The sequence below is a fragment of the Vespula vulgaris genome, chromosome 14 (assembly GCF_905475345.1).
Source record: "Vespula vulgaris chromosome 14, iyVesVulg1.1, whole genome shotgun sequence".
NCBI classification, from domain to species: domain Eukaryota; kingdom Metazoa; phylum Arthropoda; class Insecta; order Hymenoptera; family Vespidae; genus Vespula; species Vespula vulgaris.
Window position 1 is genome coordinate 4,776,670 of NC_066599.1, and position 14,053 is coordinate 4,790,722.

At 28.6% G+C, this 14,053-nt stretch overlaps 2 protein-coding genes across 2 annotated transcripts; one reads left to right on the forward strand and one right to left on the reverse strand.

Moving 5' to 3' along the window:
• The first annotated feature begins 854 nt into the window (after positions 1-854).
• LOC127069223 (zinc carboxypeptidase-like) lies at positions 855-3,312 on the forward strand. Its single transcript, XM_051006008.1, has 7 exons — positions 855-985; positions 1,096-1,247; positions 1,380-1,904; positions 2,019-2,106; positions 2,181-2,383; positions 2,528-2,612; positions 2,700-3,312. Exons 2-7 carry the CDS (start codon positions 1,107-1,109, stop codon positions 2,894-2,896), a joined length of 1,239 nt encoding a protein of 412 aa, XP_050861965.1. The 5' UTR covers positions 855-985; positions 1,096-1,106; the 3' UTR covers positions 2,897-3,312.
• A 237-nt stretch (positions 3,313-3,549) lies between these two features.
• Positions 3,550-7,421, reverse strand: LOC127069198 (long-chain-fatty-acid--CoA ligase-like). Its single transcript, XM_051005973.1, is given in 6 exon segments — positions 3,550-3,777; positions 3,880-4,101; positions 5,108-5,225; positions 5,433-5,728; positions 6,910-7,042; positions 7,213-7,421. Coding segments are annotated over 6 exon segments (906 nt in total). The 5' UTR covers positions 7,237-7,421; the 3' UTR covers positions 3,550-3,664.
• Between the last annotated feature and the right edge of the window lie 6,632 nt (positions 7,422-14,053).

A 14,053-nucleotide genomic window follows, 5' to 3' on the forward strand; every position in this document is an offset into this window, starting at 1 on the left:
CTTTGTATATCTAATAATAAATAGATTTCATTTTCATATACGTTGATTTATTTTTGTTTATAATAAAATATCATATCATTCATCCTTCCGGCTCCGCTAATCCAAGTTATTGTTAATAATCTTATAGGGTTATATACGTCTTTGTATCTGCGAGATGTGTTATCAAGAATAATATGATCTGTATATTTCTAATTAATCTATTTTATTTGATTCTTTAAAAGAAATTATTTTATTCGACAAATTTTTCTTAGCAATAAAGATTTTTTTTAATCCGAAAAATCGGCGTTGATCGGTATGATAAGTAATCACGTTTAAAAAAAAGTAGAAATCTTTTCAATAGATTAGAAAGTAATTAACTAACGACATTGTAAAAAAAATCGATCGATCATCGATGCGACGACGTCTTGAGAGTTTTTTTTTAAATGGCCGATAACGATATTAATGATGGAAAGTACACACTCGACTAATCTCCATTTTCTTTTTATTCTTTATTCGTACTTCTTGTAACAGGAATGACAAAAAAAGGACGAAAATAAGGGAAAAAAGAGAGAAAAGTGGAAAATGAAAGAAAAAGAAATGTAATAATGAATATATTCTCTCCTCTTTTAAAAATGAAATCAAAAATGAAATCAAACAAAAGTAAATCGACAAAGAAAAAAAATCTTTTCTTTCTATATTTTCATCTTAAATTTATGGGAGGTCGATTTTAAAAGAAAATTTATTACGTCTATCATGAATCCACGATCATCATCAATTGGATTAAAAATAATTCTTCGTCGATTGTTCCGATCGACTAGATAAATAATTCGTTCTATAAACCGCGCGAACGATAAGAGAAGATTCACAGATCGATCGATGTCATTTTTTAAATGAAGTATAAAAGAATAATCACAGATATCTTGGTGCCGTGTGCAGGTGTTTCTCTCGGTTTAAATAGCAGGTTCGATTATCGAACAGGCACAGACTCGATTAGTTCTCAAAGAGGGTAAGACGAAAAGCCAAATGTTTCATGAATTTTTCGTTTAAAATCGATACATACGTTATTGACAATGTTATTAATCTTATTATTTCGTTCTTTTTTCTTTCGTTTCATAGAGCTTTCAATCATGTATAAGCTCCTTATTCTGACGTTGGTCGCCTTGGCGACAGCCCAAAAAGCATCCTATGAAAATTACCAAGTCTTCAGTGTTCTTCCATCGACGGAATCACAACTAGAAATTCTTCGTCAGATCGAGGAACATGATGGCGTAAGTAAATTCTAGATCGTAAATAAAAGATTGTAAAATTCTTCGAACGAAGAATTAGATAGATAGTTAATAATTATAGTTTAATTTCGATATTTTAAAATAATATTTCTTCCTTTTCTTTTCTCTCCGTAGTTCTCACTTTGGAAAACACCAACTCTAGTGAACATGACCGTGGATGTCATGGTAGCACCGAACAAGTTAGCAGAATTTTTCGATCTGATGAATGCTCTTGGTACATCCTATACGAAATTCATCGACAACGTTCAATACTTGATCGATTCTGAGATGCCGAAGGAAGAGTTAGCCAGTTTTGCTGGCTTCAGCTTTAATACGTATCACACGATCGATGAAATTTACTCATACTTAGACAGTCTCGCCGAACATTATTCTAACAATGTCCAGATTATTGTCGGTGGAACAAGTTACGAACGTCGTCAAATCAAAGGAGTGAAATTGAGTTTTGGCAAACAGAAACCTGGCATAGTAATCGAAGGTGGAATTCACGCGAGAGAATGGATATCGCCTGCTACCGTTTTGTACATTATTGATCGTTTATTGAACAGCCCTAATTCGGAAGTTAGAAAACTTGCCGAAGGACACGATTGGTACATCTTCCCGAGCGTCAATCCTGATGGTTATGCTTACACTCATACCAAAGTATGTATATAAATAATACATATTTATATCGCAATATAAGATATTGTAATAATATGTAATAATAAATTCAGATGATAGATGGAATTACTAATACATTTTGAATTTGTTTTATAGAATCGTTTATGGAGAAAAACGCGCAAACCCTATTCGTTCTTCTGCTACGGTTCCGATCCAAACAGAAATTGGGGATATAGATGGAACAGTTAGTATAAAAAGTTTAATTTGTAAGGATAAAAACGAAGGAATATCTAATCATTCAATTTATCATTATTTTAGCCGGTGGCTCCAGTTCGAATGCTTGCTCAGAGACACACGCCGGAAGTTCTGCATTTTCGGAAATCGAAACAAAGAGTCTGTCCGAATACTTAAAATCGATATCCGACAAATTCTTCGCGTACATCTCTTTCCACAGTTACTCACAATTGTTGCTCTTCCCTTACGGTCACACGAAGGATCATCTTGAAAATTACAACGACTTGGTAAGAGAACTTTTTCTTTTTTTTTATCGAACACGATTACAAAGAAAAATCATGATCCGGCGATTGGTTCATCAATGGAATTATGTTTCTTTCCTTTTTTTTTGATTTTCTTATTTTATTATTTTCTTATTTTTTCTATCACAGTTGGCGATCGGTAAAAAGTCGATAAATGCACTTGCTAAAAGATATGGAACTTCTTATCGTACAGGAAACATTGCCGAAACTATATGTAAGTGCAAAAAGAAATTTTTTTATTTTTTTATTTTCTTATATTTTATTCTTTATTTCCCCTTAACATTATCCTTATCATTTATAGACATCGCTACCGGAAGTAGCGTAGATTGGGTCAAAGCAGTACTGCACAAATCAGTCAGCTACACCTACGAATTGCGTGATACCGGAAGATACGGTTTTCTACTTCCGGCAAGTCAAATCGTTCCCACGGGAGAGGAAACTTTGGACTCTATAATAGCTTTGTTCAAAGAAGCCGCTGCACGAGGTTATCCGCAATGAAGAAAAAAATTTTGTTCGTGTAAATGTCGTTAAGTAAAATGTCACTAGTGTAAATATTTTAGTACAAACTGCATTATGTTAATACGACTTGGCGTAATTCGCCTGAAAATTAGCATAGATTTGATCATAAGGTAACGATAAACGCTTTCTTTATTTTTTATTTCTTTTTTCTTCCTTATTGTTTTTTTTTTTTTTTTACGTTCAACGAGGAAATAGATCTTTTAAATCTTACTTGAAAAAACATACTTGAACACATTTTAATATCGCTATCCTTTTTGTTGCCTTTTCAAATTAAGATCATTTGCGCTAAATGCGATCTCACGTTAAACGATACATTATAAAAATGTTATTGTATAAATAGTAAATATTTTAAATAAAGAAAAATCTATGTGTATAACACAATGATATTTAATATTGTCACAATTCTTTTTATACATTCTTTGATTCCAAAAATATGTCCAACTATCGATTAATCAACAATTTTAACGATAATGATCATTTGCAAAAATGGCTTTTAGTAATGGCTTTGAGCTTTTTCCTTGATATTTTCTCAGAGAGTGTATAAGGCATTTTTTCTAAAAATATCACACCCACACGTAGATGATTACACTTGGTTATATTTTTCGCTATCAATTCTGAAAGTTCTCGTTCGGTTACCTGTATGTTAATTAGAATTTATTAAATGGCTTATTCAATTTTCTTTCGAATAGGTTCAAATACAATCGTATCTTTGAACCAGGTACTTTGGTAACAAAAGCGATAGGATACTCATCGTCTTGAGACGTGATAACCTCTATACTTTATTGCGTCTTTCGGTCTATCAACAAAGAAAAATTGGCCTTTCTCGTCGTAATAAGTAAGATCACCGCTATGAAACCATCCTGTCGTTTACGACCAATAATTACATTAAATGATCGAACACGTATTTTTCTAAGGGATCATATTTTTCTTTCTTTTTTTGTTTTGTTTTTTTTTTCTTTTACCATCATCATCGATCGCATCTTTGGTTGGCTATGGATTATTGTAATAATCCTTAGTCATTGTTAGCGATTTTACCAGAAGTTCACCAATCTTGTTTGGACGCAATGTATTTTCGGTTTCTATATTGATGATCTTGATTTGAACGTTCTTAGATACCATACCAATCGATTTCAGTTTGTGATATGGCATTTGAATTGTTATAGAACCATACATTTCGATCATTCCTAAGAAAATTTAAATAATTTTATTAACATATTCGAGATCTGTCATAAATATTATTTTATAATCTTTAGCTGAATACCAGTGATATAGTCTTACTTTATGTATATAAGCAAAAAATGAGAAACATAAAGATATTATTATATATTTGCAGATTTCTTTTTAAATTTCGTTATGTAAAAATAAATATTTCGTCGAGTATCATAGATAAAGAACATTATTATTACAATATTAAATTTTTATTGTTTATTAGTTTGTTCAATATCATTTAATTTTATTAAATTTTATTGTTAAATGTGTTAAATCATGATATTATTTTTTTATTCGGTAATTCAGTTCTATATTTCAAGTTATTAGATAGAACTAAAGTTATGTAAAATAAATTTGTAAGAAATGTTATTAAATTTTACGTTAGAATAAATTAATTATATTCATTTCCAAAAAAAAAATATATAGTTAATGGATTTCATTTTTTTAATAATTTTTCATAAAAAATTTAACTTCTTTTTGTTTCTAATTTTAAACAACAAATGATTATAAGTATGATATATCAAGATGCACTATTTTTTATATTTACACACATTTAAATAGCAAAACCTTATGGTATTCAATTATAGAACTTTGGAAATTATAATGTATGTGATTAAGTTAAGTTTTTCGCCCCATAAACGTTTCGACGAGAATGAAATAGATTCTTGCTTTAAAACGATGATTTTTTAAACAGATTAAAACATCGAATTTATTATTTTCCTCTTACCGTATAATCGTTGCATTAATCAAATTTTCCTTAAGCATCCTTTGATTTTCCGCGTTAAATATACCACCAGCAATAAAGATAATCTCAACGCTAGATAAGTCGTACTTTTTAGAATACCCTTATTTCAGCATTCTATTTGCCATGCTAGGTGACAGAAACAGCCACATCACCACGTCAATTCAGTTATTTATCTTTTTATTTAATATATATATATATATATATATATATATATATATAAATGTTAGTAATAGAACTTCTGAAAATAGTCAACATATAATATTTCCTTGCTATTAATAAAGAAACTGTAAACAGATTTCTGTGTATTAAAGTTCTATGCAAAATTTCTTGCATATGACAAGGAGCTTTGATGGCCTTTGCAATAGATATGATCAAGAAAGTGTAAAATATTTTTTGATCCCCATTAATTATCTTACATTACATTACATTTTATGATCTTATACTTTTCTATGATTTTACACATCATCTCCTCGTCGAATTTAGGATAAAGGAGCCTTATACAATAATTAATCGTGGAGTTCAACTTTAACTATAATCCAGTGATCCAAAATTCCAATGTCATTCATAAGGGATATTACAAATTCCCAAATTCTCAGAAAAGACAGCATACAAGCAAGAGTAATGGAAAATTTGTACTCCTTTAGGAAATCCAGTCGTGCCGGATGAATAAGCGATTATCGCTGTATCGTGAACGTTATCGACTGATGTACACTCAAAATTATTCACGTCGCATTTTCTATGATCCTGAAGTATCTTTGAAAAGGGAATAGCATTTGAAGTCTTATCAAAGACGACGATTTTGATATCGTGATTTTCGAGCTTCGCTGTTTCAATTAACGAGTCAACCAAACTTTCTTCTGTGGAAACAATTTTTTCCCTGGATAATTTCATGAAAAAACGTGCTTCTCCCGAAAATAACGATATTAAGAAATTTCGATTATTTTGTTGATAACGATCGAAAAAATTGAAGAGGAGACTCATGTACTTATATCGATTGTTGTGTTCCAGGGAGTAAAAATTGCTGCTAAGCTGAAGCTAACATAAATTAGTATAAAACTGTTCATAATATTCGAACTGAAAACGGTAACCACATCATTAGCTTTGATTCTTTCTTGACGTAACCATAAAGCACGTTTTACAGTACGATCAAACATTTCGGTAAAAGTATACGTCTCCTCGGTAACCACGTCAATCTATTTCGGTTGATATTAATGACTTATCAATTTTGTTAATAAAAATAAATAACAAATAAATTAGTATTAATACAAAAATGTAATATAAATAGAATTTTTCGATATCAATGTTCTTTATCGAGACGACGACAAAAAAGTATTTTAAAGAAATATATTTTACGTCTTTGTAAACGACACGTACGAAAATGTAGATTATTGCTTCTTGTTTCAGTAACATTATTCAAGTTTAATAAATGACACGCTTTTACCTTGAATTATTTTTATAAATTTTTCAAAGTTCTACGTTATACAAAGTGATTTAGTTAAATAAGGCCATTTAAATATCTCGTTGAATTGTGACGACACACAAAATGTCTTTAATGTAATGTGAATAATGTGTATGGAAGGGTTAACAAGAATATTTTTTTTTTCAAAGATCACTCTTTTCGATATTTTCAAGGTTATAGATATTTTTTGCGATCTTGCTAGATATAAATTTTAAGTAAAACTTTAGTTTTTGGAGATCAATGTTATTTTAACATCATGGTTATTATACATGTCCTTTTTAATCAGCTACAATATGTAATAAAAAAATATATACATATATATACAAGAAAACATCGATAACTTTAAAAACTTCAAAAAATGATTTTTGAGAAAAAATATTTTCATTGATGCTTTGATACCATTCATATTACGTAGAAAATATTTTGTACATCATCATAATTTAACGAGATATTTAGCCGGCCTTACTTGCATAATATTTCGTGTGATTAATTTAATAAACATTAAAAAAATAATGTGCGTGTGCGTGATATTAATACGATAATATTTTATCCTAATTATTAACTATTTGAGATTCTTACTTAACTGACCGACAAAGTCGGGTTTAGCCTTCATTCGATCTAATAATAGCTTTCCGATGTTTATATATTTCAGGGATATAGGTTTTTCTATGCCTTTCCATATGTTATCTTTTGTAATGAAATTGGATGTGTGCTGAAATTAATCATTTGAAATGATTTAGAAAAGTTTTATTTCAAAATTAATTTGAATCGATCGTGTCTCTTAACTCATTAACCGTTATATACACATACTTTAACTTGATCATACTTAACGATCGATGATCTTCACAATTTAGATTACTTAGAAAATGAAATTCAACTTACGTTTATCAATTTATCGACTATCATGACTATCGATTGTAATAAAAATTGTCTAATGAATAATATTCTCACTCTATTGTATTATAATTTCTCTAAACGATCTGAAAGACAACAAAAACAATTTAATGTTAGAACCATATCCTACGAGTTCTAAGTTTCGACTGTTAACATCAAGTTATCTTCGAAAATACTAGAAGTAATTGGATTTTTGTTATTTTCTTATCTCCTACCATTATCACTCTCACGTTTACGTCACATAGGAATCTAGATTTACAACTTCGTCCATTAAAGATATAACATCTTCCATGATAAAGCTATTATCTTTTTTAAGCACTTTTAAATACAAATATAAAATGTGTGATGAACATTAATCTATTCAAAATACAAACCAAAAAGTGAGTTAATAATTAATTATTCATGACAAAAGAGAAACGAATTTTTCTCGCATTTAGTTTTATCTATACATCAATGAAACAAATATATGATAAGAAGACAAGCAAAATAAATAACGTGATATGTGAAAGTCAATCGTAAAGATTTTATTTTACAAGTTAATAATCTGTACACGCCCAGTTGTAAATGAAAAAACGTAAACCATTTGTCGACTCTGAAGATCGTGTACGTGATGTTCTTAACGCTAATCACATAATAACAAATCCGGTCATATTAAAGATAAGTGTTGAAGAATGTTTCAACGATATATATTCCACTACGTTAAATATATAGATCTTTTTTTATCTTAAAAAGAAAAGATAATAAATATAGTAAATTTATCGTACAAAGTATTTACTCGGTAAATAATAACATGTTTTGCGTCTATTCGATAATTATCTCGATAAAAACAAAACGAAACTTGAATAATTCTCAATAATAAATGGACTATTAATTCTTCTAAAAACAAATTTATTACCCTGTTCTTTCTGTTATTTGACTCATGCCTAAATCAGTGGAACAATACACGCGTAACAGTTAACGAATAATATAGAGAGAACGTAACATTGTTTCAATTATCCTAATGACTGATAGCGTAGCATTACTTCTTAAGCGTACTTGTCTACCTGAAAGGAAAAAAATCAAATTGCAGTGAGTGTAAGTGATATATGAGTCATTGATTACAAAAGTGGCCTGAATCATATATTTCAAAAGATTCCTTCGTATCTGAAAATAATGGATTAGTCAACAATGAGATACTTTCGTAATTTTTCTATTCAAACGGTATTGCTATATCTGAAGATAGATTTTTATGCCACAGAAAATACTATCACTTCTGATGCGCGATCGTGTAACTAACGTTGATAGTAGAGAAATGTTCGAATCAATACATAATAAGGTGGCGGAGGAAGGGAGAAGTAGGTGAAATAAAATTGATTCTTAAGTTTAGTTATAACTCGACAGGTTATAAACATATCACTAAGCAATTATTAGTCTTAAGTAAATTGTAATTGCAATACGTTATAACGCATAAAACAAGGTTGCATTACTAAATGCCTTGGGTAGAGCATAGGAACGAGCGGAATTAGAATTTATAAAAATGCGTATGAGAAATTTTGATATCTTGCCAAAATCATCTTCGAGATAAATCAAACAATATGAGTATATATGGTCACGTTACTAGACGATCCCCTCTTAAAACTAATCGAATGGAAGGCAAAAAAATTACCCATCGCGAAAAGAAAGAGAGAGAGATAGAAGAGAGAGAGAGAGAGAGAGAGAGAGAGAGAGTAGTCGTCAATAAAATTTACTCAGATATCATGTCTGTTACTTGTTTTCCTAAATAAACAATGATAATTTAGAGGATAAATCCATTGAGTCTTTGTGCTGAACCCGGAATTCCAATTTCTTATTCGATAATGATTCCGAGAATCTTCAGTGCTATTTAGAGAAGCACAACGGTTTCTTCAATTGAGTTTTTTATCCTTCGTGTTTTACTATAAAGAAATATTTTTTTACACGAGTGATCCAATTTTTGGCATTCAAACAAAACTTTAGATCAATCTAGAACAAATTCGTAATTTTCGACCTTAAGTTTCTCACAAAGTTCCTCTTTTTCGATTATAGAGTCTACATAATGCAACTAAGTATGAGAAACGTAGGAGATCAGAAAGATTATGTACTTACGAAAGCAAATATGTATTTCCCACTATACAAATTTGATTAAAATCTTCGTGAACTATTCGAACAAAGATCTACATACACGAAATATACAAAAAGATATAAAATATTTGTATAAGAAATGCTTTGTCCCTTAGCGAAGCAATGGTATTTATATTTACTGAAGATCCCTATAACTTTTGTCATAAATAACTGAATTCCATCGTTGGCGTAGTTATTAGTAACTTTTCGTATTTTTTTATCTACACTTGATTTTTTATATTTATACATAGCTGAAAGAATGTGTTATGCGTTGTAAACTAAGCGGTCTAATGTTTAGATAACGAACATAAACGACGTTTTCATAATTCGTAATTTTAGGAAAAAAAGAGATAATGTTGGAAGGTTTTTTCTTATCAAGCAAATAGATATAAGTTATTTATGTCACTAATTTCTATTTAACATCCTTTCTTTGTGCTACCAAAATTACAAATTGATAAAGTAAACAAGATAAAAAAACAGAAAAAAATTAAAAGTATTGTAAAATATAAGTTTGAGAGAATTGGGTGGTAATATTGAAAAGCTATTAAATAGGTTTAAAAATAATACATAAATAAGCTAAATAAACAATATAAATACGTAAAAAAATACGAAAAAATATTAAAATGAACATAAATTTCAATGCACCATTTTATATATTAATTATGGCAAACATTTTTCGGCGGTGGTTTAGAATCAAATAAAAAAAATTTATATTTGCCATTAGTAAGTCAAATATTTAAATTGAATACCTTATAAAACAAAAATAATTGTATATTTAATTTTCTAGTCTACCCATAGTATGATTGAATTTAATAAGATTTTCAATCAATGAGATTTGAGAATCAAAATGAAATAGAGTAATTTAATAAAAAACAAATCCGGAATTCGCTGCTATTTTTGATAATTTTGGAATAATAATCTTCTACATCAGGATTATTTAAAAAATGTCACATAATTAGACGATTAAATTTCTTTCACATTTTGAGATTTTATCAAAAATTAAATATAGATCAGTAACAACTAATCTTATTAGATAATTTTTAAATAATATTTATACTTTTCAAGAATTTGGAATCTTAATTTTTCTTAATAATTCACAAAAATGGATATAAACTTTTTGAAAATTTACATTTAAACTTTTCTACGATCATAGAGTGACCAACTGATCACGAATTCACCATCATTCTTGTGTACAAACAATTCAATCACCTGACTTACAGATTCAATCCTAATAAATATTTACAAATTTTAGGAATAGAAATCACACACATAACTGTCTTTATCACATCTAGAAGAGACTACGTCTGTCTAATCGCTATATAAGACAATCAACTCATAATTCTCGAGGATAGGAAATGGAATATCGTGAATCCCATATTACCGTCATTTCATAAATTATCATTTTCGCTTTTATGTAACTTTTATGTACTTTTAAATGTAACGTATTTGTTAGGCGATCGATCAGCAGAAATAAATGCTTAGTCTAAAAGAAATATCCATATTCACATCTATATCACCTGAGCATTACGTACAAGGAAAATATTAAGGTACTATCCTATTTTAATGGGATTAATCCCATTTTAATGGGACATTGATATTTATATATCGCTAACCAATAAATATTTACCATATATATAATTCTACATTTTACATAGTAGTATTATATTTTAGAAGACTCCATTTATTATACACACTAAATTACGATCAAAAAATTTATCGAAAATAAGCATTTGACCTTTTTAGCCATTGCTTTAAGATCTTTCCTGCGAATTTTTGTAGAACCCGGCATTTTTCTAAAAATTTCATACCCTGTGTAAATGATTGTAGTCCGTCATAATATTTATCTCCAATTCATGAGGATTTCATTCGGGTACTTGAATGTTGAGAATTTAATAAATAAATAAACAAATTCAATAAATAACTAAATTCTTATCAGCTTTTCAGAAAACTTTTTTCTATAGAATTATACCTTCGAATTGGAAACTTTAGTAATAAAAGTGATGGGATGCTCATCGTCTAAAATATGGGAAACACCGACAATCATAATCTCGACAATATTGGGATGAGATCGTAAAAGATTTATAGTCTCCTTCAGTCTCTCGACAATAAAAAATTCACACAAAATTACTCTTGACTCTTAAAAACATTCTTTCGAAGTACAATTTACGGACTCACTATAATAAACATATTGCAATATAAAAGTTCCCAGATTATTTATCGTGTAAGGAGAAGAATTTATATTGAGTCTTAAATACATCTGAATTCAGCATGTAGCGAAAGGAAATCCAGGGTATCTAAAATTTTCTAAATCTTTTATATTTCAACAAATCACAGAAAGAAAACTATATAAAATAGAAAAAATAAAAACGAAAGATCGTCTTCACAAAAATATCTGAAAAAATTTATTTTACTAATTATTATCGTTGGTCATCAGGCTAGGAGGCGTAATAGTAGTATAAAACAAATATGACGAATCTAGCAGCGAGAGCAAGTGTGTGATATTGTGATTTTTCTCAAATGTTTTTTTTTTCAATTTTTTTCAAGTCCACTTAATGTAAAATAATTAAGAATTATTCGGTCTCTGTTTATTAGTAGTATACCGAAACAATCTGAGGGTGCACGCTGTTGTATTTCATCTTGTAGAACTATATGAAAGACCGCGTATATACGATTCCATTGGATGACAACCATTGTCGAGAACTCACATAAATGATACAATTAAGAATGAACATGTTATATCTAATACAGGAAAAAATTGAATATAGGCATGATATCCTTCATGTCACATGTACAATGTTTCACATGACAAGTCCACTAGAGAATGCCAAATAAATTCTATATGTTCTTGCATCTTGTACAATTTTGTTTTCCTATCTTTTATAATTCCATTTTGCAATTTGTTAAAATATGAGACGTTTGAAAGAGACAACCTATATGTACATTCTACATTTTGGTGAATGATACGATTCAAAATATAGACTGATAAAGAGAAAAATGTAGTTTATCATAGTTTCAATCACATATTACTTATGATATGTTGTCGTCTTAATCTATCTCATTTTCATACATTTTTCAAGATTTATCGGTACAATTTGTGCAATTAATATAGGAATATCAATATTTTATATAAGTATATCTTTGTGCATAATGACACTTCATCTAATTCCACCTATAAGCTCGTTGAGGTCTTATCTGACCAACAAAGTATGGTTAACTTTCATTGTATCTAGCAGTAACTTTTCGATATTTGTATATTCCGTAGATAAAGGTTCTTCTTTTTTTTCAATATATTATCTTACATAATGAAATCGCAATCATTCTAAAATATTCATTTAAAATGATTAATTTAGGACACGTTTACTTAATAATGTATCCTTACAACTTGCTGAACGTTATTAATTTACTTTAACACAATATATTTAATAATCAAAATTTTTTCTCAAAATTTGGATAGAAAATAAAATTTAATGAAAAATTATTTTCTTGCTTACGTTTATCAATTTACAAGCCATGCTTGTCGGTTATATACACTCAGAGACTCTACTAAAGATACATTCAATGTTACTATAATGTTTATAGGCAATCTCATAAACGATAACAAAGATTGAAGTTTATTTTCGAAATTAGAACTGCACTCTGCGAAATATGAGGTATAATTGTTGAAGAGATCACACTGTTTTCTTTATTTTTAAAAATATTTTTTTATCTCCTACCACTTCTATCCTATCGTCTACGTCGTGTACATATTTACATAAATCTTTATTCATTATTTCTTCTAAAAAACGGTGTAATATCTTACATGATAAAGCTGATATAATATTTTACTTAAAATACTTCTTGAAATACAACAAAACCCTGTACTTTAAATATTACTCTAATCAACATTACGAACAAGGACGACTTAGTTATTGATATCTTTTCACAAAAAAACATGATCTTTTAAGTGTTTTTCTCATATCTTCGTTTATTTACATATATGCCAACAAAATTGATATATGATAAGAACTACAAAATAAATAATGTATAAAGTAAAAATCAATCACGAGTATGTTATTTTATATACAAAAAAATCTGTCGATACGCATGGATTTGAATTAAGCATTCAATATGTAAATAATAAAATGTAAAGAGATACATATTTTGAAAATCGTGGACGTATGAATATCATTAACTCTATCCACACTAAAATAAATTCGAATGTATTAAAGATATGTACAATACAATCAATTGTAGGTTTTTCTTTATATTCAAAAGAAAAGGTAATAAATATAGGGAATAGTTCATTTAACAAAAATATATTTAATAGTAAATAATAATATTTTTTGTATCTATTTGATAATTGTCTCGATAACTAGCGAAAGCCAAACGATACTCGTGTAATTGTCCATGATCGAAGGATTATTAATTTTTTTGTAGAACTTTATTACTATTCGACTTTCTTTATTATTACTCAACTCACTAGTAAATAAGTGAGACGCAGTAGCAATTAGAAAAGAAATTAGATAGAAAGTATATTGTTTCAATTATTTTACTTATGGAGTAACTTTATTTCTAACACATACTAGTCCATGCGAAGTCCAAAAAATAAGATCACAGTAAATGTGAGCCATTAACTATGAAAATGGTCTAAATCTTATATTTCAATAGACCTTTATATTTAAGAATACTGAGCTTATAAACAATGAGAAACTTATATATCATTACATTTTTC